At 39.5% G+C, this 25,555-nt stretch overlaps 1 protein-coding gene across 14 annotated transcripts in view; it reads right to left on the bottom strand.

Moving 5' to 3' along the window:
- PLEKHA5 (pleckstrin homology domain containing A5) overlaps nt 1–15,187 on the bottom strand; it is a 229,737-nt gene extending 214,550 nt beyond the window's left edge. For 6 of the 14 annotated variants that reach the window (XM_032855101.1, XM_032855099.1, XM_032855100.1 and 3 more), the window contains exons 1-3: nt 15,030–15,181; nt 14,801–14,880; nt 12,463–12,520 (exon numbers count right to left, since the gene is read on the bottom strand). In XM_032855101.1, the coding sequence (XP_032710992.1) occupies nt 12,463–12,520; nt 14,801–14,880; nt 15,030–15,121 (230 nt within the window). In that variant the 5' untranslated portion in view covers nt 15,122–15,181. Of the gene's footprint in view, nt 1–12,462; nt 12,521–14,800; nt 14,881–15,029 lie in introns of all 14 variants that reach the window. The other 8 variants (XM_032855109.1, XM_032855110.1, XM_032855096.1 and 5 more) reach the window with 4 other exon arrangements.
- Between the last annotated feature and the right edge of the window lie 10,368 nt (nt 15,188–25,555).

Below are 25,555 nucleotides of genomic sequence, written 5' to 3'. Positions count from 1 at the left end.
TTCTCTATTTACCCAATGTTATGAACTTACACAAATATCCATGTGAATTAAAATTTAAAAAATAAACATCCATGTATTTCGTACCTATCCCAAGTTTTACAGTTTTTCAAAGTTTACATAAATTACCTCATAACATCATAGGCCTATGTAACAGGTAAGGTAAGAAGGAACTGATACAAAACAGGATTAAGAAATTTTCTCAAATATGGCTAAGAGACGTAATAGAGTCAAAGTCTGGTCCATGCTACTTTCTACTTCTATAGAGTATTCAGTGCCCATAGACCTACAAGTTATATCCATGGTGGTTACAGAAAGAAGCACATTCCTCTTGGCAAATCTAACTGGTTGAGAAAGGGCCTAACTCTCATTGTGCTCTGAACGTGTGGTTTTCTAGGTGGATACACATGAGACTTCCATTGGGTTGTGGGAAACAATATTTAGCACCCCTATGTACATTAATTTTTAAATCATAAAAAAAATAAGCTTTACTAATGTGTAAGACATGAACTGACAGCAATACATGTATAATTTATAAATATACAATGGGGTGTATAATCAAAAACTTTTTACCTGTAGAGTACACGACCAAAATATTTTGGAGATCTCTACTAAACTAACTGGCTCAGACATCAAAAATACAAATAAATATATGACAGAACAGAAAAAAAGAAAAAATACACAGAAGAGGCAATTTACAAAAGACATTCAAACTGTCAACAAATCAAGGAAAAGATGCCAAGCATAGCCAAAACCAAAAACATACAAATTCAAGCAAGATACCATTTTGTCTATTAGATTAGCCGAAACGTTAAGTCTGGTAATAGCAAATCCTAGCACGAATAAGAGAGAGAATAATCCCATACACTGCCTGGTGTGAGGAGAAAATGATAAAAACTTTTTGGAGGAGAGTTGACCTAACTGTAAACCACGAATAGTAAAACCATTCATTTGGATGTGACTATCAGATGGCCCCAGTAGATGGCCCAACTCCCAACTCCCAAAGGCATTCAGGAATGGGACGTACTCGTACTTGGGGCTTTCTGATGCATTATGCAGTCAGTTTGGCACATGTGTCCACATTTTATCACTTTCCTATTTTTTGTGTGACTCCATGGACTTAGTGAAGAACAGTGGTTTTTCATTAATTTTGAAGCATGCATTTTAATAATTTCAATATTTAGACCCTATTTATGATGTACAGCAGGATTTTACAGTATTTATCAAAAGCTAAAATACACACATAGCCTAATCCGACTATTCCCCACTTAACAAACATTTTCTAAAAATAGCTGCAAATAACCACAAAGTTTATATATGAGTATGTTCACCACACACTTGTAGGAATTGAGAAAAAAAAAATTTAAAAACCTAAGTGTCCAACAATAGGGGTATGGCCAAATAATCAAAGCATATTTTGTAGCTACTGAAAGAACAGTGCTGACTTAATACCTACTAATATGAAAAGACCTAAGATATTTATTAAACAGAAAGTACATATAGTATAATCTCATTTTTAAGTACAATCTCAATTTTGCCTATATATGCACACGTGAATGCAAAGAAAATGAAGTACACTACAGGGTGGGAGGGAAAAGTATAAAAGGAGACTCTGCACACCGTATCAGAGGAATAACATTTTCCTTTAAGTCTCCCTTAGAATGCAGAGTGCTATAGTGCTTACTTGGAAATACTGCCCCTGATAATTAGTCTGAAGAGGTCAAGTTGACAACTCAGACAAGCACTTAAAATCTCCCCCCACACAAACCCACATGCAAACACATACACAGGTGAGGCATCTGTCTACCCACCTATCATTATCTTATACTATACCAACTGTATGAATTGTCAATATGAAACCAGGATGAACAAAAGCTTAAGACTCAATTTACTCAAGTACTCAAATGTCTTTAAACGATTTGGCCTTACACACAAGCTCATGAATTGCTTTTATTTTTTAGATTTATAGCTTTATGATATAAATTCACAGACATTAAAAGATGGTAAATACAACCAGTATACCCACCTCCTCAACTAAGCCCTTACAAATATCACTAGCTTAGTGCAATAGGCTTTCCTACTGATCCAGGAGTTGGTCTCCAAGTTCCGAGTACAGTGCTTCACAGTGCCATTGCTCATCAATTAAGAGCTGCAATCCTAGTTGTAACTTACTTCCATCTCTGGTAATGTATTACGTCAATGATCTGCAATGACCACACCTACTGTAGTCACAGGCTTGTCTAGTCCTCTCACACTTTTGATTTTGTTCTTGGCTCGTGACTTGCTTTGACCAACAGGACATGAGCAAGCATGATGTACGCAAAGGTTTGTAAGTGCTTGTGCACGAGGGCTTGTCCTCTTGAAAAGTTCCCCTTTAGAAGCCAGCTGCCATGAAGCACCTGGGTGGTTAGGCGGTTAAGGGTCCAACTCTTGATTCTGGCTCAGGTCATGATCTCATAACAGGTTCCATGCTGAGCATGCTCGCTCTCTCCCTGTCCCTCCCCGCAGCTCGTGCACACACTCACATGTTCTCATTCTCTCTCTCTCTCAAAAAAATAAAATAAAATAAAATAAAATAAAATAAAATAAAATAAAATAAAATAAAAATAGGGGCGCCTAGGTGGCTCAGTTGTTAAGTGTCTGGCTTTGGCTCCGGTCATGATCCCAGGATCCTGGAATCGAGCCCCGCATCAGGCTCCCTGCTCAGCAGGAAAACTGCTTCTCCCTTTCCCACTTCCCCTGCTGTGTTCCCTCTCTCTGTGTCTCTGTCAAATAAATAAAATCTTAAGAAAATAGTAATAATAAAATAAAATAAAATAAAATAAAATAAAATAAGCCAGTCATGTTATAATACCCATGTTATAAAGAAATTCTAGATAAACCAGTAAGTGATGAGAGGCCAGGAGGAGAGAGACACTGGATATTCCAGTCACAACCTAATTCCAGCTGAATGTGTCTGCACGTGTGACCTCAGTTATACCACCAAGAAGAGAAGAATGGTATAGCTGAGCCCAGTCAACCCAAAGGAAAGAGAAACTATAAATCATTCCTGTTTTAAGCTACTAAGATTTGGGGTAGTTGGTTATATAGCAAAAGAACTGGAAAACTAATCCCTATTCTAAACCATCTGTATCACTAACAACAATCCATGTAGATTCTCTGTCAGTTACCTTTAAATTTTATCTGTCCAATCAAGTGTGTTAACTGCAGGTGAGGGAGAAATGGGGGCACTTCCATACACTCTCATATACTGCAGGAGAGAACATAAATGTGTACAAATCTTCTACAGTGAAACTTGGCAAAATGTTAAGGTACTGAACCTTTTAAAAAGGTCACATCCTTTCCCAATAATTCCAAATCTAGGAATTCTGTAGACACAACAGGACTGGGTGATTTTTCCTCAATCCCTTTTGCTCACTACAGCCAGTACGCTCGGTTTTTTACTGTTTCTTCTTCAGAATTCAACACTTGCACTCCATTCTCCCAGGTCTAGGCCTGACCCATCCTGCTTACCTTTTCAGTTACTCCCTCTGCAAGGTACGGCGTAAAGCTTCCCTGATGATCACTGACACTCTCACTTCTTGGAATTCTGCAGATGCTCAGGCTCACTGCCTTCCTGGCTCTGCGAACGTTGCACTATTTATAAGGGAGAAGGAGCAGACCTCTGATCTTGTCGTCTTTCACACCCTGGTTTCCTATGGTGAATTGGACCTTTCTCTCTAATCACATGGTTTCTGAGACGCTTGCCAACAGTAATTTTGGCTGCAGCCAAGGACAGAAAATTACTGAAGACCAGAGGGCCAGTCTTTGCTCCAGCAAATGGGCATGTGATCTAAGGTGGTCAAAGTCCTGTCCAAGATTTTTTTAAATTTGGTAATGGATAAGAAACCTTACCTTTTGGGTTTAAAAAAAAACCTGAAAGGGTGTAATTTGGGCCTGAAGCATAATTTTTCTGGTTAAGTGGAAAGAAGCTTTCTAAAGTGAAAAAAGGTAAGAGCTTTAAAGAATTCATTTGTATCACTCCTGGAGTTAATGTGGAAAATAGTTTGCTTTTCCTTATACTATTGGCTTTGGGTCACTGACATTTGCAACAATAAGAATCCTGTCTAGATGACAAGTGAAAAGTGGAAAAATGCCCTGGGATGTCCAAATTTGGATAAAGACTTGCTCTTTTTTTTTTTTTAATTACAATTTGTAATAGATCTTCATTTCAAACATCTAATTGTCTATTATGTGCCGGATGTGGGAAACATAAAGATTATTATGACTTCAAAGAGTTGAAGTTACTGGACACCTGGAGAATAATTCCCAAATAGCTGAGAGGCTACTCCTAAGTGACCAAGGAGTTCTCCAACTGGCTCTAAAACTTCCATCATCTGTACCTCCTAAGGACCACTCTGTAGGTTCTCTCAGGTTTCTAGGATCTGTATTAAAGATCTGATCTACATTCACTTTACCCATACTAGGAGAACAGTATAGACCTCAAGATCTCCCCTGCTCCCTAGAAGCCAGATCGGCCTGAACTGTCAAAGTTTCTAAATGGGAATGCCAAGCCTGGGGCAAAATCTAGATTTCAGCTGCCTTGTGAGAGGCATCTCAGGTCCCTGCATTATCTTGGCTTTGTCATGGATCAGGTTTACAATCAGGCCTCTAAGCAGATCCTTTCTGTCTCACCAAGAATCACAAAAACCAAATGCACAGATGATTTACTAATTCATGTTGGGATAAATGTCACATGGAGAGAATACCTAAATTTCACAAGAAGGCAAATTTTAAGGTTTCCGAACAGCACAGAATTTGACTGTCATCATCAAAGTTCAATCAACAAATATTTACTGAGGAGCTACTATGAGAGGACTTAGGCCACAAGACTAAAAATACAGCAGTGAACAAGACTGCTTTTCATGAAGCTTACTTACCATACAGAGTATGAGCATACAGGTATTAAACAAGCACTGCCTCGATTCTAACATGTACTTTTTAAATAGACTGTTTCTGAAATAAGGATGGAGAGGTTTATTTAATATGGTCGTGGCGCTCTCTTTTCCCCCTGGAAAGCTGCTACTAAATCAATGGTAACTGATAATCACTGGCAGCTTAAAAGAAACATGGTAATTATACAATTCAATATTTAATCATCATCTTGTTAAATGCTAAGAACGAAAAATATAAGGAGAGAATCTGACAGGGACCAGAATTTGCTCTGGAAGGGCTCCGTTAGCTCTCCAAAATTTCCTCATAGCACAGTAGTCAGAATGACCCTTTCAAAGGGTGCTGGATCACGGGCCTCCTCTACTCAGACCTGCAGGGGCACCCTACTTCCCTAACTAACTGCGGATTACACCAACCAGAGACATCCCCAAACAACAACCCGTTAACTTCTCTGATTTCAACTTTCTTCCCATACTCATTCCTCATCATTCCTCTCCTGATACACTGTACCCTGTTCCGTTATTTTCTTACAGCATTTGCATATTCAGACATACTATAAAAAGTACTTATTTACTAAGGCTTACTTTGATATTCTGTCCCCCACCCGTCCCATTACACAGAAGGACAGTTTTCTGGTCTATTTTGTTTAGTGATAGATCTCAATCACTAAGGCACACTTAGGGGCTCAAAACGTGTGGAGAGAATCAGAAGAAAGAATGTATCTGTGAACAACTGATGGGAAGACCCTGCCACTGGGACTTAAATAATCATCAAAACCAGCTGGTGAAGCCTTATTCTCTGTTATTTAGTGGAGGGTAACTTCCTCCTTCAGTTTTTCTCCTTTTACTTAATTTCCAAACCACACCAATCCCACCCCAAGTTTTCAGATACAGCAGAAATTTCACTCAGGTTATGGTCCAGTTGCAAGCCCCAGATGCTACTTATTCTTCATTTTTCAGATGACTTTGTACTACTCTGTTCTGATCCACTCTGGGAATTCCGCCACTGAACTTTCAGAAGCAGACTTATTCCTCACGTTTGTGAGAAAATCCTCTTCTAGAAACCCTCATGTTGCGCCAAGTCTGCTCACTGTATCTGGTTAAAGCGTCCTGCATACTTCACAGTTTATTACGGTCTACGACTATGTACTTGGTGATTATTTTATTATGGTCTCTCCCACAAAATAATGGTATGCTCCTTAAGAGCAAGGTTCATGTCTGTCCTTCACAAAGCCTACAGCTCCTGGCACACACAAAATACCCTCTAAGTACTTGCTAAATGAATAATGGGACCAACACAACATTTCTGTACATCTATACAACATGTATAGTCTAGTCAACTAGGTAACTGAAATAGGATTTTCTAGGGAGAGTTTGTGTTTCTTGTTTGTGAAGGAGAAACAGAAGCTATTGTTGGGGGAGTCCTTTGGAAAGGCCAATTTTAGCCACCTAAAATGCTATGTCCTCTCAACCAGCTCAGAGACTAGCTCATCAACACTTCCACCCAGAGTTCTCCTCCCCCCCCCACCTACTCCCTTATTCTGGTCAAGGGAACCAATCAATCTTACAGCCTCTCAGACACAAAGGCTTTGAGTGGTTTTTGACCTCTTTTTCTGTCAACCTCCTAGCTCAGCAAGACTCCTAAAGCCTGTCAACTCCTCTTTAATATCATTGATCAATGGCCTTCCTTTCCATTCCTGCTACTACCAACTTGGTACAACCAACTCTCGGATTATTATAGCAACAGATCTAGCACTGGTCTCCTGGATTCCAGGTTTGCCCCTTTCTAATCCATCCTGCACTTTACACGATAATGCTATACCAAAAGAAAATCTGCAACAGCAAGCTAGAAAATAAAAATCTCAGCCTGACATTCCAAGGCCAGACACAATACAGCTCCAAACAGCATCCCAGTGTTTTCTGTGTTGACATCACTCACCAACACGTAGTTCTCACTAGTAATCACACACATTATACACCTTCCCAGCCTTACCAATTTAACCTACCAGCCATTTATATCAACCCCCATTGGAACTCCGTCTATACACTTAAATCTAGCTCAACTCCCACATCTTCCTTTAAGCCTTTCCCGGACTGCCTGGCTTCATTTGACTCTTCCTCCGAGGCTTTCTTGTGACACCATCTGACAGACAACTAGGATCTTTTTTTTTTACCCCATTAACTCCAATTTACATACACATATATACATGTAACTTTACACATTTAACCCCAACTTACACCTAGCTGTTACAGAAAAGTAAAAAGGTCACGGGAGAGGTACACTCATCAACAAATGCTAAGAAACCCTTTATTTCTCCTGGATAAAGGTGGCTCTACAGGGATGTTTACATCTGCCCAGTCTCCAGGGCCTCCAACTTTCACTCTTCTAACCAATTTCTTTATTTTTCTACTGCTCATTTTGCCCCTTCCTAAATACATACCAGAGCTTTGAGAATTAAAAAAACTAAAATGGTCTATCACATTAAGGGGAAAAACATTTAAGAAATACAAAAAGGGTTCTCTAAACCCTTTTTGAAGACCTAGGACCTAGGACTAAGTTCATGTTTCCCCCACCATCTCCCTCTTTTTTTTTTTTTTTTAAGATTTTATTTATTTATCTGAGAAAGAGAAAGAATGAGAGAGACAGAGAGCATGAGAGGGAGGAGGGGCAGAGGAAGACACAGACTCCCTGCTGAGCAGGGAGTGGGATATGGACTTGATCCTGAGACTCCAGGATCATGACCTGAGCCCAAGGCAGATGCTTAACCAACTTAGCCACCCAGGCAGACCACCACCTCCCTCTTTTAACATAGTTTTTTTGTTTTGTTTTTTTCCTTGAAACTCCTTGAAGGTTGAAACCAGAGTTCATAGTTGCGTTGTACCTAATGAATTAGCATAAACTGCTTCACGCACGTAAGAATCATATATTATAGTCTAAAACTCTGTTATGAATATAAAAAAGAAATATAACATCCATGAATTGTTCTAAGCATTATACGGCTATCCCCAATTATAATATTATGGTATTAATGTACCCACCAATTTTAAATATCAAATATATAGTAATACATTCTAAGATTCTTGGTGGCAGTTATGTCACATTCCCTATCTCTGCTCATAGTTCAAAATGTGATTATCTATGAAGAAACAAAGTATTTTTCCTCACTTGAAATCTTAAATGGCTATGTCAAGCCAGAATTCCCCTCGCTGCAGGTTGGTTTGAAATTCCAAGCACACATTAGATCCGGCTATCGCAGATACTGAAAAGAAACTTCATTAGTCAAAAATCAAACACTACTCTATTTGCATATCTAAGAAAAAGTTCAATTTTCAGAACTTAAAATTTTAAGTCAAGAAAAAAAGCAATATGAAAATATAACCTCACAAAATCTATACTACTTTTATTACCCTGCGAAGACTTTTTGATTCCCAATTCTGCCGCGTAAGACAATGACCTTTAAATAATCAGAACAAAGTTTCTCATTGCTCAGAGAGCATTGTTTTAAGATTTGCTTGTTACTTTAAGTTAACCATCTTAAAGCTTTGAAGCACAAAGGGATAGTCAATGACACATCCATTTTAAGCTACCATGACCTGTCATTACAGAGTCATTAAACAGTATTTTCAAGGAGTAAGCAGAAAGCTTTGTAACTTTCAAATATATTAAGACTAATCTCTGTATTTCATAAGCTAAGTTATTTGGATATTGAAAGCTATACTTCATAAATTATAAAACCCACTGATAATTTTCTGCATTCTTCCTAAAGATAAATAATATGAATTATTATGAATATGTTAATATGAATTAACATATTGTATATATGTGTTTTTATACAGACACTATAATTTCTAAGCTGGCTAGCTTAAGATATACAGAAAAAAAGGGTGCCTGGGTGGCTCAGGTGCCTTCAGCTCAGGTCATGATCCCGGAGTCCTGGGATAGAGCCCCACATCAGGCTCCTTGCTCAGCAGGGAGGATGCTTCTCCCCTACCTGCCACTCCCCCTGCTTGTGCTTGTTCTCTCTCTCTTTCTCTGTCAAATAAATAAATAAAATCTTTAAAAAAAAAGTATACAGAAAAAATACTTCTGTCAGAAAAAATTATCTTTATGATAAATAATTTTCAAATATTAACATGTTCTGCACAAATGCATTTAAAGTGAAATATATTCTCTGTATTATATATTCTTTTACCTAACTGTAAACTTTTATTAAGAAACCAGTTTCAAAAATTCTATAAACTGATTATCCAATTCAAATCTATACAACTCTAACTCTGATCAGGTCCTGTATTGACAAGAGCACTATTAACCGTTCCCACACAGCTCTCCAGGGAAGGTATGTTACAAAGCACAAAATGCAGCAACAGAAAGAAAGCACACACAGCTCTGGTACTACACACTTCATATTCATCTGTGGTTATCCACACAAAGTTTAAAATAGTTGGCACCATAGGAAAGCTAAACATCTTTCCATATTTCCCATATCATGTCTTCTTGGCCTTTGAGTTCATCATTTTGCAGACTACTACGAATTCCCAAAGTATTATAAAATCCAGAGAAATTTAAAAATGGGATGGAATTCAGAAGTTGCCATTTCCAGCCAGCCTAATTTAAAGGCATGAAGACTGAGCTCTAAGGTATTTAAGGAGGTCAAGATACAGCGAACTGCTGCGACTTACCCCCACTTCAATCCTCTTTCACCTTACCACCACCAGAGATACAATGATCAATATCAAAGTATTATACAGGGGCGCCTGGGTGGCTCAGTGGGTTAAAGCCTCTGCCTTCGCCTCAGGTCATGATCCCAGGGTCCTGGGATCAAGCTCCACACGGGCTCTCTGCTCAGCAGGGAGCCTGCTTCCTCCTCTCTCTCTCTGCCTGCCTCTCTGCCTACTTGTAATCTCTGTCAAATAAATAAATAAAATCTTAAAAAAAAAGTATTATACAAAAATAGTTTTTGGCAGTGTGCCATTTTGAACCACCACCACCATTTGTTCAGAAGAGAAATAATCTGAGAGTTATATGTACCTTTGAGCACAAAAGTAGAAACTCAAGTTCTTTAGGCCCTTCTTCTTGCTAAGGGAACCTCCCAGGAAGACCAGATTAGGAATAGCAGGAGGGTCAACTTGTCTTTTATCGATCTATCTTCTCTCTTCCCATGAGAACAAAACCTACCCTATTCCCTGTATCACATCCTTTCTTATAATTTGATCAATAACCTCCTTTCTTCATCTAAGAAAGAACCAACAATGAGAAATACATCCACCAACATTAATCACTTGCCTACTTCAGACTTCTATCCTTTCTTCTCTGAACACTGTAAATATAGTTCCTGTTCCTGCTGTTTCTCATCTTGCTGTCTTTGCAGCCTATAAGTTCCAAAGGCATGTTTCTGTTGTTTTATTATGTTATGTGACAATGGAAATAGTAATTCTTCTGACTACTTTCACGTTTAAAATGAGATTCAGACATGGCAATATGCAAAAGCTTTTGGTAAACTGCAAAGTTTAAGACAAAAGTAGTGCCCCTATCATATGAGAATGAAAAAGCATCCTTAATTGCTCATATACAAGTAAGCAAAAAATTTCTAGGAAATTACGGCCCACATTAGTGATTTAACTAATCTTAAAAGAAATTAGTCTGATACACCCAAAAAGAAAAAAAAATAGCACCTCCCATTCAGCAAATCATTTATTTGTCAATAATCATTTTACTGCAAGAAGTTTAATGAGTGATATATTTCTCTATCATACTCAATTTTACAACAAATTTTACTTTCATAATATAAATTATTACTATTTTCAGACACAATTATTGGCTGACTATTAATATCACGATTAAAACCCAGTAATTTAAAACTGTCATCAGAATTAAAGTAAAATTATTATAGCTTTTATAATATTGTCCTCATTTTCCTGAGAAACTTACTTGGGCATGACACTCAAAGAAGATTCTAATTTGTTTAAGTCAACATAAAAGAAAAGTCTAATCAAAATGGCTAGTAGAACAAAATTCAGGCTTTCAAAAGGCTCAGTTCTGAAATAAAAAATTTTCAGCCCACACAGAATAACATTTTGTACTACTGAATAAACGTTCATCTAAGAATGTACACACATTCACAGGAATTAAAATATTGCTGAGAATTACAGTGTTACTCCTATTCTTAGAAGATTAACTAGCCTTAATGTATAATAAAAACTACTGGATAAAAATAAATGAACTCTATAAAAAAAAAAATCTCTTCAGAAATATCAAGACTACCTTCAAAAAAATGCCCTTTTCCTGACAATACAACTTCACTTTAATACAGAATGAAAATAGCCACTAGGAAAATACCTGATGACGCTGCACTTTACTTATGCCTTTATTTTTTAGGCCATCTAATAATGTACAGCACAATCTCCAAATTAAAGATGTAACTGAAAATTATCCAGAGAAGAACCACATCATGAAATCCTCCATGCCTGGATCTTACTTCTGCCTTCTTTCTATATCCAAATGCAATCATTCCTAATACCTATAAATAGCCCTTGACATTTTACATAAATATCATTCTGAAAAATTTTAAAACCATACAGGTAATTATAATTTAATGGAATTATGGTGTGATCTTAAAAATATCACTTAGTAAAATACTTTATTGGGCCCAATGAAGTAAAGGTGGCTTTAGCTAGGTATCTGTTATTATTAATAAACTATGGACATCTCAACCAAATCTTTTATTTAAGCATTTTTTTCAAGCTTCAGTTCCTTAAAATTAAATAAAAAATTTTAAAACAAGCTCTTAAGTTAATAGTTTCTAATTTAAAATGAAGATAAAACCACTTTTATTTTCCCCTTGGGAGGTAAAAAATTTTCCTGCATACTGTTGACCTCAAGCATTGTATTTGTCTCCAGGTACCACCAAGTGAACCCGGAACAGAAATTAATTCAATGTTCTTTAGAATTAAAAGTCAGGACTGACTGGTCATCTCTTTTTTGTAAGCTCTAGTGAAAACCTTTTATTCAATCACAACCAACCATAAAACATCTGTATTTTAAAGACTTAGACATATTTAAATAAACTAAGGCAAATTACAATGCTCCAACAGATGTTTGTGAAATAATTAGTATTTATTTGTTGGTTTTTACTTTCAGCTCTGTCATTGTTCATCCAACTGTAACCTAGCTTCACATTACTTTTGCTTCTTATTAACAGCTGTGGTTAAAATATACATGAACAGAATTCACTTTAAAAGAAAAAAAATATGGTAATGTGCTGAAGACAAAATACTGTAATACCCTATCACCGAGGACCAAACATGTAATTGTGACCATCAATGATCAAATTTCCAAATGCATGTATGTCCAGGCAAATAACATAAGAAAACTATGAGTGTTATCTTTCCTCTCAAAATTACAACACTATATAAAGTCAGTATTATTTGATAGACCTTAAAAAATTATAAGCTTATCTAGAGATACAACTATTCAACTGAAGATTAATTACAACATTCAAATTAGCAAGGAAAAAATCAAAATTAAAAAACTCACTTTATATAGTATCTTGCACCTTCAAAAGTATATGCTTCTTCCCAGCCAGTAGGCAAATCTAAAAAACATACATTTCACAGTTAGTATTACTTCAATCGGATAGCAAAATAAGTTTCAATCCATTTTACTTATTCATTTCCATCATCAGCTATTTCCATTTATTATGTAAATTTCTAAAAAAAATGTTGAATTGGTAACAAAACTCATAGTCAACAAAATATCACTTTTGGAAAAATGGAGATTCAAATTAAAAGCCACCAGAAAAGAATGAACAATATTAGAGATTATCTTACATGATTATATACTTTAATGATCAGTGAAAAGGAACTACTACTCTCTGGCATCCAAAAAAAGCAAGGGAAGCCTTCTAATCCTAGGTAAAATACTCATGATGGCTGGCCAAAACAAAACAAAACAAAACAAAAACACCACCAAACCCTGCATTAAAGGCAACACCTGCTTCTTCTTAGGTATAAGTGTGTTTATTTAAGACCATACCTTTCAGCTACATAAATGAATCCATCCAGGAAGTGTCACTGATGAGAAAGAACTTCCTAAGTATTCAATTAGGGGAAAAGAGTTCTGACATCACATACTCTATACATGTATGTTTCTACAGATTAGGCTAAAATGTGTGAAGTTACAGGTGAATGATGATCATTGTATATGCTATACACTGCAAATGACAAATGGCTTCGATTTAAACATTTAAACATTTAATCTGAAATGAAAACCAGTGATGTGTTTATAAAACCACAAAGTCAAAAGCATACCAAACCAGGAAAAAAACAAAACAAGACAAAACGATAATCATGTCTTAAAAATTAATGTGAAATAAAAAAAAAAAAAAAGAATAAAATTTCTCTGTAGTGTGAATGTTCTCAATTCTGTAGGGATAAACAGGATACAAATTCATTATCACACATAACCAAAATAAGCATGAAATAATTCCACAAGATGATTAGGCTAAATAATTTAAATACCATATTGTCCTTTGCGAAATAAGTTTATCATCCATAAGGCAAAAAGGCCACGAGAGTTGAAATATATATATGCAAAACACTGAAAGGTGCATATTTAAGTCAGAGACTGCGGAGGGGAGTTAAGAAATATGACAGTGTATTAGTCAGAAATGTCTTAAAAACCTCACCATGCTTGCTTTCCCTTTCCTCCTCCACCTTTTTGCAAATTTGGAAATTAGTCACTTCAGGGAACTCCAGAATTTAATAGAGAAGGCAGGCTTGTTCCATATCCTGGCCCCTCTAAGAGAGTCCCAGAATCTCAGAGTTGGAGAGAAAGTATCCCAGAGGGCAGCTCTGAAGGACTGCTGAAGCCAGCCTCCCCTCCGACCCGAAGAGTTCTCGAGCCTCTCCCAGGACGAGACCCAGAGGCCGGCCAGTGAGAGAACACATGTTACATTTCAAAGACAAACAAGTTTCACGAATGTAAACAAAGAGCGCCCAAAGAAAGCCAGACCAGCCGGGAGGCTCCAGTCCACCTTTCTGCAGCTCAGCTCCTGCTCGGCATGGCAACGAGCTGGCCCAGGCTCCCAGGAGATGTGCCTCCCCGCCGACCCTCTCCAATGAGGGCCCAACTGCGAGGCACTCCCTCGCATCCCAACCGCCTCCGGGCTGGGACCGAGAGTCTCGCCGGCCGGCAGCTGCAGCTGCAAATACGTCCTCGGGCTCCCGCGGCGGCTCCGGTGGCAGGAGGGAGAGCGCTACTGTCACAGAGAGACTCGCAGCACCCCCGAACTCCTCTCCTCCTCCTCCTCAGTCACCTCCCCACAAGTCCCACCTAAGGGGAGGAGGAAGCCGCACGTCTGCAAGCAGCTGTCCGGGGAACAGGGAGGCGATGTGGACACCCTGACCCCGGCGGACGAGGCCAGGGTCCTGGGTTTCACGGAGGGGAGTGGGCAAGGACTTCCTAAAGGTTGAGAGGGGGTGAGATCGGGCGCGGGGGTGCTGGCGGAAGGACTCAGGAGCAGCCACGGGAGAAAGCACTCGGGGTCTCGAATTCCCGGGAGAGGGGGGTCAGCCTCCCTGGGGGCGTCGGGGGTCCAGCTGGGGAAGGGGGAGAGGGCCCGGGAGGAAGGCTCCGTTCTCCAAGTGGCGGTGAAAGGCGAAGGAGAGAGCAGCGTTCAGACTCCAGAGAAGTCCGGCGGCGGGGCCCCCGCGGCCTCTGTACCTGCGGCCGCCCCCGCCGGCCTCCGCCCCACCGCGCCGCCTCCCGGGGACGGCGGCCGGGGGCAGGTCGCGGGGCGGCGGGCTGCCGGGGCGCTGCCGCCTCCTCCCGGCTGCGCCCAACTCCGCTCGGGCCCGGCCGCGCTCAGCGTTACCTGCGCTCTGCCGCCGGTGCCCGGTAACCACGGCCTCGCCGGTGACGGGGTGCAGCCAGGTGGTGCTCTTCGCCTCCTCGCTGCAGGGATGAGAAAAGAGGCAGACACCGGGCGTGAGAGGGGGCTCCGGGGGAGCCGGAGGGGCTGGAGCAGCGCGCACCCGGCGCCCTCCTCGCCTCCCGCCGGCCTCCCGCACCGCCCGGGCCCCCCGCAACGCGCCCCTCTTTACTTGATGAAGAAGACTCGGCCGCCCCTGGTGATCCCGTAAGTCCAGGAGCGGGGTAGGGAGCAGATCCACTCCAGGTTCAGATCCGCCGCCATGTCTGATCCCCAGCCGCCGCCGCCGCCTTCTCCTGCCTGCCGCCGCGGCTGCCGAGGGAGGAGGGAGCGAGCGAGCGAGCGAGCGACGAGCGGAGGGAGCGCGGGGAGCGCGGAGCGAGCGCGGCCGGAGCGCGCCTCCCCGGCCCGGCGCGCTCCCGCGCGCGCCCTACCCCCTCGGGCGGCGCCCGCCCCGCCAGCCCCGCCAGCCCCGCCGCCCCGGCTGGGTCGGGCCCGCGTCGCCGCCCCTCCGCATCCTCTGCGGCCGCCCGCCAGCCGCCCCGCCGCGCGCTCGGGGGATGGGCGAGCCAGTCCCCTCCCTCGCGCCCCTCCCGCGCTGCCCCCACCCCGCCCAACGAAGGTTCCGGGATCGATTGAGGAAAAAAAAAAACTCGTCCTGCCCCCAGGGCTTTGCCCGAAGGCTTCCCAGCCTGGAGCGGGAGTCACCGGGAGCGTAATCCCTGCGCCCCAGATTGCTCTCTCTTTAGAACAACAGCAACCCAGCCGCTGGGCTTTGTTTTTTTAGAGCTATTGGGTATCAGAGGTTTTTCAAAAAATATATATATCGCTTTAAAATAGAAAACTGTTTTATGAAAGCACACGGAAGGCTTTTCCTGTTTGTGTTTTGTGTGCCAGATATCAAAGGTTTGACTAGTTACCGTGGGCCCATTAAATCGGAGTAGACTCAGACTTGACAAAACAAGTTTGCCTCTTCTTAGGCCCCTTACATCATATGATGTTTTATAAAATAAAGCCTTGACTTTTTCTATTATTTTTTCTTTAAAGTTTCGCTTATTATCAATCTGAATTTCTACTGTCCCCTATCTCCTATAAATTACAATGATAGCCCAACTTTATAGAGTCTTTGCGACGGTGCACATTTTAAAAATCCCACAACAACCCTATGGATTCTATAATTAATCCCCATTTTACAGATGCAAAAAATGGAAGTTTAAAGAAACAATAACTTGCCCAAGGTCACAGTAGTGACAAAGCCTGAATTCAAACTAGCTCTAGTATTTAAAAAGTCTGTTTGTAGAGCCACATTGCTGTACTTAATTAAAAAGTCTTGTTTCCCCTGTACTCCACCCCCTTTTTATTCTTTAAACAAGCAAAGGGCAGAATGCAATGCGACTGAGATCTCCCCGAACACCACCTCCGAGTACTTGCCTCTTCTGTTTGTCTCTGGTCCTCTGCCACACTTGAAATTGCTTATGCATCTTTGCAGCAAGATGACTCATTACAACAGGATACACAGTTCAATAATAATAGTACTACTTGAAATTCCTGTAACACCTTTTCTGACCAGTCTTGGGTGCCTCCTGAAGCTTTATCTCATTCATCTTTCCAGTAGCTGGAAGAAGCAAACCATCTCTTTTAACATTTAAGGTAACTCAGGCACAGAAAGGGTAAATGACCTTGGCCAAACCCATATCCAGCAAGTCAGGTGGGGCCTGGATGAGAATGCAGTTTCATTGGACATTTTCTCTCATAATCTAATTCCCCAAGGCCAGCCTGTCTTTGGTGAAAAGAAGTCTGCAATTACTGCTATAATTTTCCTGTCCATCTGCATACACAGGGAAAAAAAAAAGCACATCATTTTAATGTTTTCTCTTTTTGGTTCCATTGCATTCTCCTCTTTCATTTTGCTACTTATTACTTCTTGACATCTTATCTCCTGCCCAGTCTCTGGAAAAAGTGCCTTTTTTTTTTTTTTTTTTTTGAAGTCAATGAATAACTAGCAGAAAATGTTCTACATTACCATCAGTTGGTCACTGGTTATTACATAGCAAGAAAATCAAGATCTATTTACTTTATATTGTGCTATCATTAGAAATTTAAAAATCTAAAGTGAATCTTTCTAATACCATAGTAACTTTAAAAATCTACTGTTAGTCCAGCTATAGTACTTGAGTTTTTGACTGCGTACCATTAAGAATTCCTTAGGTTGGCCATGCATTGTATGGGGATTCCTTTTAGCTGTGAATCTTTGATTTTACAAGATTCATTAGTGCAAGGCATATTTCAAAAAGTGATATTTGCTTAATAAAAATGTGTGTCTGAGGGGTGCCTGAGTGGCTCAGTCAGTTAAGTGTCTGCCTTTGGCTCAGGTCATGATCTCTGGGTCCTGGGATCAATTCCTGCATGGGGCTTCCTGCTCAGCAGGGAGTCTGTTTCTCCCTCTCTCTCCCTCAGCCCCTCCCCGCTGCTCATTCTCTCTCTCTCTCTCTCTCAAATAAATAAATAAAATCTTTAAAAAAATAAAAATAAAAAAAATTTTAAAAATGCGTATCTTAGGGTGCCTCTGTGGGTTTAGTGTCAGACTCTTGATATTGGCTCAGGTCATGATCTCCAGGTGATGGGATGGAGTCCCACATCAGGCTCTGTGTACAGTGGGGAATCTGCTTGAGATTCCCTCTCCCTCTGCCTGTCCCCCCAAATAAATAAATATTCCCATGTGTATCTTAAGAAATCATGTTCACAGTGTTTAAATTGTAACCTCAAATCTTAAGTACAATTCTGTATGTCCCCAAGTTTAGAAAAGCAGTAAATAAAAAACTAAAAGCTATACGTACAAAATGAGGCATGCTTCTGATTCGGAGAAATAATAGCCCTCATGCCTTCAGGGAGCCAGTAAAAGCAGCTTTATACATTAGAATGTTGTGTTATCTGGATAATGTTTATTCTTAATGAATAAAATAGCATTTTTCTAAAATTTGTCCCAGAATGCCCTTTGTCTGAAACTTTATTGCCTTATCCTGGTCTGTTTTGCCTTTTAATTGTATGTACTTGTGTGTCTCCTTCACTGTAGGAGTCTGGGAGTCATGTCTTCCCCATCCCAACCTTGACTCAGTACTCAAATGGTTATTGAATTTCATTTTCTTCCCAGTGCCTACACCTCCCAAACGAGTTATTTCCCAATAACATATCCTCTTTTTATCTCCCCGTACTTCTTCAGTAACTGACTCAGACATAACCTCATATCTAACCTCTGCTTTTTGTTGCATTTTTTCTATATTTCTATACTGAGACTACTTAATTTCTCATGTCATGATCTACCTTTTTGAGGAGTATTATCCTATGACTATTGACACTTCTCTAAAAAAAAAAAAAAAAAAAAGAGGTTCCAAAGTATTGAGCACTAAAAATAAACATCACTCCATTGATATTTAGAGGATAATCATTGTCCTAAAGAGTTTCCAATTCAAACAGAGAAATACACTTGGTAATAAGGGCAACTCAAATAAAAGTTTCTTAAAATATGTGAAAGGAAGAACAAGGTGACATCTAGGAAAACAGCAAATCAATTTTCCCATTTTTTAATAAAAGGGAATGAAAAAAGCTTGAATTCTGGAAAACAGACTCTTGAGAGAGAAAAATTCTTTTATTATCAAGAAACATCTATTCATACATATTAATATTTATTAAAATCTACCAACAAAGTTTTGTGATTTGATTAGTTTGTCTCTTCAAATATATTTGCATTACCTTATATATTTTGTTACATTTTAGTTCACGAAATTAAAAATATTGTAAATAGTTCCTTTAGCAAGTCATCTATTGAGTGTTGTAGATCATGAAAAGTTATAAGGAAGGGCAAAACAGAGGATCCAATTAGCTTAGTGGAAATCTAGGCAGAAAGGGATGGCAATTAAGGGTCCAAGACAGGTAAGAAAAATAATATTTGGAACTTGATTTATTATGGATTTCTTTTTTGGGGGGGGGGAGAGAAAAAGAGAGCATGTTGGGGGAGGGGCAGAAGGAGAGGGAGTGAAAAATCCTAAGCAGCCTCCATGGCCAGCTCAGAGCCAGGCTTGGGGCTTGATCCCACAACCCTGAGATCATAACCTGAGCCAAAATCAAGAGTGGGACACTTAACCGACTTAGCCACCCAGGCACCCCAGGATTTTCTGGTTTGGGGTTTTTTTTTCCCTGTTAAGGCCTAAATTGATAAGAGAGTTATGGATAAAATTATTTTGCTCATTCATTCAACAACAGTATAGAGACTCCCTACTATATATGGTGTGCCTGCCATGCTGCTCAGCCATAGCAATTCAAAGACTTGGCCTGCTTTGGGCAGCTTAGAAAGGGAGAAGGAGAAGTAAATATTTAAGTACATTGGAGAAGCAGCATCTCTATCCTTGTCATAGAAATAAACCTTCTGTACCAGTTGTTTTCTGAAGGGTGTCCTGTGAAACACTCAAGACCTATCTCAAAGTACAATTTTTTAATGTTGATGTTTTGGAGAGCTCTTCAGTTATGAACAGGGATAATTGGGGGGAATATGTAGCAGCACTCCTTACCCTGCTGCTGCTGGCCAATCCCTCCGATCTCTATGGTTCTAGACTCAGTCGGCATCAGCCTGGAGGCTTGGAAAGAAGTTTGAAAGGGAGTTCAAAAATGTCTTCAAGGAGCTTACATCTGAACCCCTGGACTTGTTCAGATTAAACACCTCTTCCTCTACCCTAGTCAGCAAAGCTTCAATCATCTCCTTCTCTCTGCTGTAAAAGAGAAAGACCAAAATTCAAATGGCAGAGATTTAAGAAAGGAAGTAGGTTATCATGCAGGGGCAGGGGGCAGCACAGAGTGAGTCAGCAGTCTGGCTGAATTATATGCTTGGCTTTGCCATTACTTAGCTGTGTGACTTCGAACACATCATTTAAACTCCACTCCTCTCGGTCCTCTGAACCCTCATCTGTAAAGTAAGAGTATTAGTCTATTTAAGACATTACTTAAGGGGCGCCTGGGTGGCTCAGTGGGTTAAGCCTCTGCCTTCAGCTCAGGTCATGATCTCAGGGTCCTGGGATCGAGCCCTGCATCAAGCCCTGCATCAGGCTCTGTTCTCAGTGGGGACGTCTGATTGCCTCTCTGCCCACTTGTGATCTCTCTCTCTCTATCAAATAAATAAATAAAATCTTTTTAAAAAAAGATGTTACTTAAGATCCTTTCTCCCTCTAAAATCTTCTGCTTTACTGGGTATCATATAAGACTGATAAATCACCGACCTCTACCTCTGAAACTAACAATGCATTTTATGTTAAGTATTTGAATTTAAATAAAAAATGAAAATTTAAAAAAATAAAGTGTTCTGCTTTGATGGGGGTGAGCACTCTGACAGCTGAAGGTGGGGATGTTTTGTCATAGTGCACAAACATGAGCAGGACACCTGCTATATAGAACAGCTTGGGATTTTCTGCCACTCAGATAGTTTGTTAATAGAGAAGTTTGGAAGAGCAGTTTATAAAGTTCTTTCATGTGTAATATCATATTTAACTTCTGCAAACGGCTCTGTAACATCAACATGATTAACACATTATAAACAAAAAATGGGTTCCATGAAGATACTATGTAACACAGCCATTAAATGGCAGACTTAGGGTTTGTACCAGTTCTTTCGGATATTAGAGTTGAAATTCCGTCCACAAAGTATTCCCGTTCTCGCCAAGCCTCCTTCCTTTCGTCCTCTTCCTTAGTCACTCTCCTTCCGCAGTCACTCTCCTACCTATTGCAGGTGATGTCTACTCTCATCACGTCACTTCACCTGCTGTTCTGGGTCACCAGCCTCCTCCTGCAGAATGCCAAGTCTGGTGGATGCTTTCAGTTCCGAGCTTTCTTGACTTCCCTGCTGTGTTCACATGTCACCACTTCTACTCCTTGGAGACTTTCTGCTTTTGACTTTCATGATGCACTTCCTTGAGGTTCTCCTGTTCTTGCTGTCAGCCATCGGGTCACCAGAGAAGCTTACATTTAATTATTGATTCCTGAGCCTCTCTCCAGACCCATTCAACCAAAACCTCTGAGGAATCTACATTTAACAAGCACTTTGGTGATTCATATATATGGTAATTTCTGAGAACGATACCCAGTATGATAATAATTCCTAAAACTAAGTTTCCAGCCTAGATCTCTCTCCTGAGTTCTAGACCATATACCAAATTTCTTTGTAGACATGTTCCTTCTGGAATATTCTTTCTGGATGTTCCTCAAGTATGTCAAACTCAAGATTCCAAAACAAGTCACATTTCCTCCAAATATGCACCATCCCATTGTGGTCCCCTCCAAGTGAATGGTAGCAGCCTCCAAACAAATGGCCACATCAGAAACTTCTGAATCATCCTCCCACAACCAGTTGGTTGTAAATTCTATTAATTGTGCATTAAATATATCACAAAGTTATCTCTCTTCCTCATTTCCAGTATCCAGATATAAGCATTCACCACCGCACCAGAATGATCTTTTTAAAAATGCAAATCTGATTATATTCCTTTCTTGCATGAAATCCTCTCATGGCTCAAAAAACTTGGATGATAAAATGCAAAGCCTGTTGCCTCGCATTGGAGGCCCTTCTTGATCTGCGCCCTGCTCACCTGCATGTTAGCCATATGGAATGGCTTACTGCTCTCTGAACAAATCAGCCTCTTTCAAGTCCCTGTACATGCTACTCTCTCTCCCTAGAATGTCCTCTTCTCTGTTTACCTAACAAACTACTACTTGTGTTTAAATTCTTAGCTCAAAAGTTATTTTCATTAAGAAACCATCCCTTATTCCTTTGGGGCAGTCTAGCTACTCCTTCTATATACACGCTCCCATATTTCCTTCACTGAATTGTTATTATAATCTGCATCTCCTTCTCCTCCCAAAGCGCCATAAAGAAAAACATTTTATTTATTTATCTTCATCACCTAGCTTTCAATAAATTTTATTTACACGAATGAATAGTACTGACATTTACATAGTGCCCTATATTTCACTCCATATTTGATATTTATTTCTGTTTGTATTGCAGCAACTTGCCAGTGAGTCATGTTTCCAGCCTTTCTCAGATTTAACATTCTCTTCAACTTTTTATAGACCATCCCTTATAGAAGAGGAAAAACATGGCATGGGCCCAAGAGCAGCATAGCAGTATATGAAAATAGCTGCTTTCCATAGAGCTGTCTACCTGCCTTAAAGAATATTCAGATTTGTAGTTATACTGAGTAAGATATTGAAGGGTAGGAAGGATTCAACATTATATTTAATTTGGTAAGGGGATCTATGAAGCCATCTTTTGGGTGAAAATTCTTCCCAGAAAAGTATTGATAAAATAATATGCAGTACTTATGAAATCAAATATCATAGCTAGGTGAACTGGAAAAGAAACACATAAGCTTATACCATAATCACAATTATGTGTATGGCTGTAAGTGATAAAGGTTATCAGATCTCAAGCCCTAAGTTCAAAGAATAAATGAAAGGACGAAGGGGAATCCTTTCCTCCCTCACTGTTGGTATTTTACACAGTGCACCGGTACTCCCTGAACAATTTTTCTTAAAAGTTTTAAGTCACTATTTGCTTAAAGCAAAAAATTTTTCCCACCTGATCATTCATATCTTTTTATAGAAAATCGTGTATACACACACATGTGTATATGTCTATTTTTTCAACCACTTTTCCTCAGTTTCAAATTCCTCGGTTTCCAATTGTTTATTTCGGTTAAATATATAGTTAGATAAACAGTAATCTGAATTGGATTATCTATAATTAATTGTAATGTATCACATAGCTCAAATTAAGGAAAATGCAATGTGAATACAAATTTTTGTACTATCATAGGTACTGCCTTGTATATAGTTAGTATTCAGCAAATGCTTAGTAATTAAACAGGCCTTAAAAGAACGTGTACAGTGGTAGAGGAAATACTGGAGGCTTTTTACCAAAGCTTTTCTGTTTTGGATACATTTTTTAAAAAATCTAGTGGTTATAAATACAGAGGTGTTTCATCAGTGGGATTTCTGATCTGAAAAACATGCATGTTTGACCTATGAAAATTTAAAAAATTATGAATAATTATAATAGGAAATTAATAGGTTTACAATGAAAAGGGCTTAAAAATAAATCATAGCTGCTTAAATTTCTCTCTTTTCACATGGTTGTTTCTGGGTAACCAAAGGAAGAAGAGAGACTGAGCTGGAACCCATTATAAGGAAAGCCTAGTAGTCCACTGGCAACCTAACCTGCTACAACCGTGTGACTATCTGAAACTAGAGAACAATGCCGGTTAGAAACGTGTGTTACTCACTGCATCATTCTGAGCCCAACTTTACCATTTCTGTAGAGAAGATAGAATTAGCTTTTTATGATTTTTATTAGACTATTTTTAAGGGTTTTTTGGACAACTTTGATAAAAGGGTAATTTTCAGATTTTTATAATTGTCATAACATTCATCATTGGCAAAATGCAATTATTTCTCTTTGTCGGCAATATTAAAAATGCTCAGATGCTATTCTAATTATTGATGAAAATGAAAGAATTGCTCGTGCTCATAAGCAAAAAAATTGGTGCTAAATGTTTTGATAGTTGGAGAAATTTTTCTTTTTGAACAATTTTTTAAAAGATTTTATTTATTTATTTGCCTCTTTTAGGTCACAGTTTAAACACGACCTCCTCCAGGAAGTCTTCCCTCCTTACCCCATCTAAAGTAGGTCCCTCTTTCTCTGGTGTTCTCTATCACAGCACCTTGTCTTCGTTTTAGCCTTTGTCGCTATTTGTAGTTACATATTGATTTGTTTATATTTATTTATTTTAAAGATTTTCTTTTTTTATTTTTAAAGATTTTATTTATTTGACAGACAGAGATCACAAGTAGGCAGAGAGGCAGGCAGAGAGAGAGGGGGAAGCAGGCTCCCTGCTGAGCAGAGAGCCTCATACGGGGCTTGATCTCAGGACCCTGAGATCGCGACCTGCGCGGAAGGCAGAGGCTTAACCCACTGAGCCACCCAGGCGCCCCGAAATTTGTCTTTTTATACTATTACACACTCTGGTAACTAATCTTTATTACATTTCACTGGGAATTCTTTGTATGCAGTTTATTTATTCATCCAGTTCAAGTACTAGACTCTTCATGAATCTAGTATATGTCATATACTAGGCTAGGGATAGTGAGGACACAAAGAAATATAAATTCAGATTTTGGCCTTCAAGGTGTTACAATCAAGTTGGCGTATAAAGGACTAGAGAAAAGATAAACACACAAATATTATAACAGTAATAAATGGTATAATAGATACTGCACAAGATGAAAGATAGAAGTTTGTGAAAAGGGCATCTATCCTGCAACCACGAGGAGAGGTGGACAAGGAGGCCTTCCAGGAAAAGGTGGTACCTGAGTTACTGTTGTTAATTAACATTATCTCTACAGGGATGTCTTGAAACTGGTGAGTTATACCATAAGCTGATTCTGCCTTTCTTCCTCCCTCCCCCAGCTCTGGTAAGGTCTTAGGTACAAGAGGTCCAGGGCCATGTGTAGCAGAAATTCATTATTTACCACAACATTTCTTCTTCTCTATTAGATTCCAACCACCACCACCATGCCCCCCCCCCCCCCCCCATGCCTGCCACTGATTTTTTGCTGGATGTTCAAATGCTTGAAATACAGATGTAGTTCTCAGGCACCCTTTTAACCTAGGTGCACCCTTTTAACCTTGGATTGGGTTTTGATGAGTGGGATATAAACAGAGAAATGTATGGCAGATTATGGGATATCTCCTTAAAAGATGGTCTGCAAATATTTAGTCCTGCTTTTTCCCTCTTCCTCAACTTGCTGCTTGGAATCTGGATGAGATGGCTGTAGTTCTTTGTTGGGTGAAGAAGACAAAGGACACCTAGGGATGCCAGAGCAGACACCTGGATGTAGCCTGGGTCCCTAAGGATTGTAGGCAGCAGAGCCAATGTAACTGCTCTGAATTTACGAGTGAAGGAGAAATCAATTTCTTTCTTGATTAAGCTAATACTATTTTATAAGGGTGTGTGTCTCTGTGTGTGTGTGTCTTCTGTTACTCTCAGATGAACCTGATCTTACCTAAAATGTCATGTCTTATTTATTTATTTATTTATTTATTTTTAAATGATTTTATTTATTCATTTGAGAGACAGAGAGAGAGAAAGAGATAGAGAGAGCACAAGCAGGGAGAGAGTCTGAGGGAGAGGGAGAAGCAGACTCCCCACTGAGCTGGGAGACAGACATGGGTCTCCAATCCCAGGACCTGGAGATCACGGCCTAAACTGAAGGCAGACACTTAACACAGTGAACCACCCAGGTGCCCGGTGTCTATCTTATTTAACAGTGCTTAGTACCTGTTGGTTGTTCAATAATTTTTATTTTATTTTTAATTTTATTATTTTTTAAAATAATTTTTAAATGAATGAATGAATGTATGCATCTCCAAACACGTCAAAATTTCATACATAAAATTTCCCTCATGCCTCAGTAACTCTTAATTTTTTTTTTAGATGAACCAGATTCTCTCAATGCTTCCCTTATTATTTATTGAGAGTAAAGCAGACTCTTACAGAAGCTGCTTTAACTTGATCTGGCAATTAGATTATTAGTGTCTTTGATATCTTACTTTGAACTCCAATTGTCAAAAGTTGGTTAATCTTCCAGATACCCATA

The sequence above is a fragment of the Lontra canadensis genome, unplaced genomic scaffold, assembly GCF_010015895.1.
Source record: "Lontra canadensis isolate GAN:19392208 unplaced genomic scaffold, GSC_riverotter_1.0 scaffold9, whole genome shotgun sequence".
Lineage (NCBI taxonomy): Eukaryota > Metazoa > Chordata > Mammalia > Carnivora > Mustelidae > Lontra > Lontra canadensis.
The sequence above is the reverse complement of the archived record's forward strand: the minus strand, read 5'-3'. Positions and strand labels throughout refer to the sequence as shown.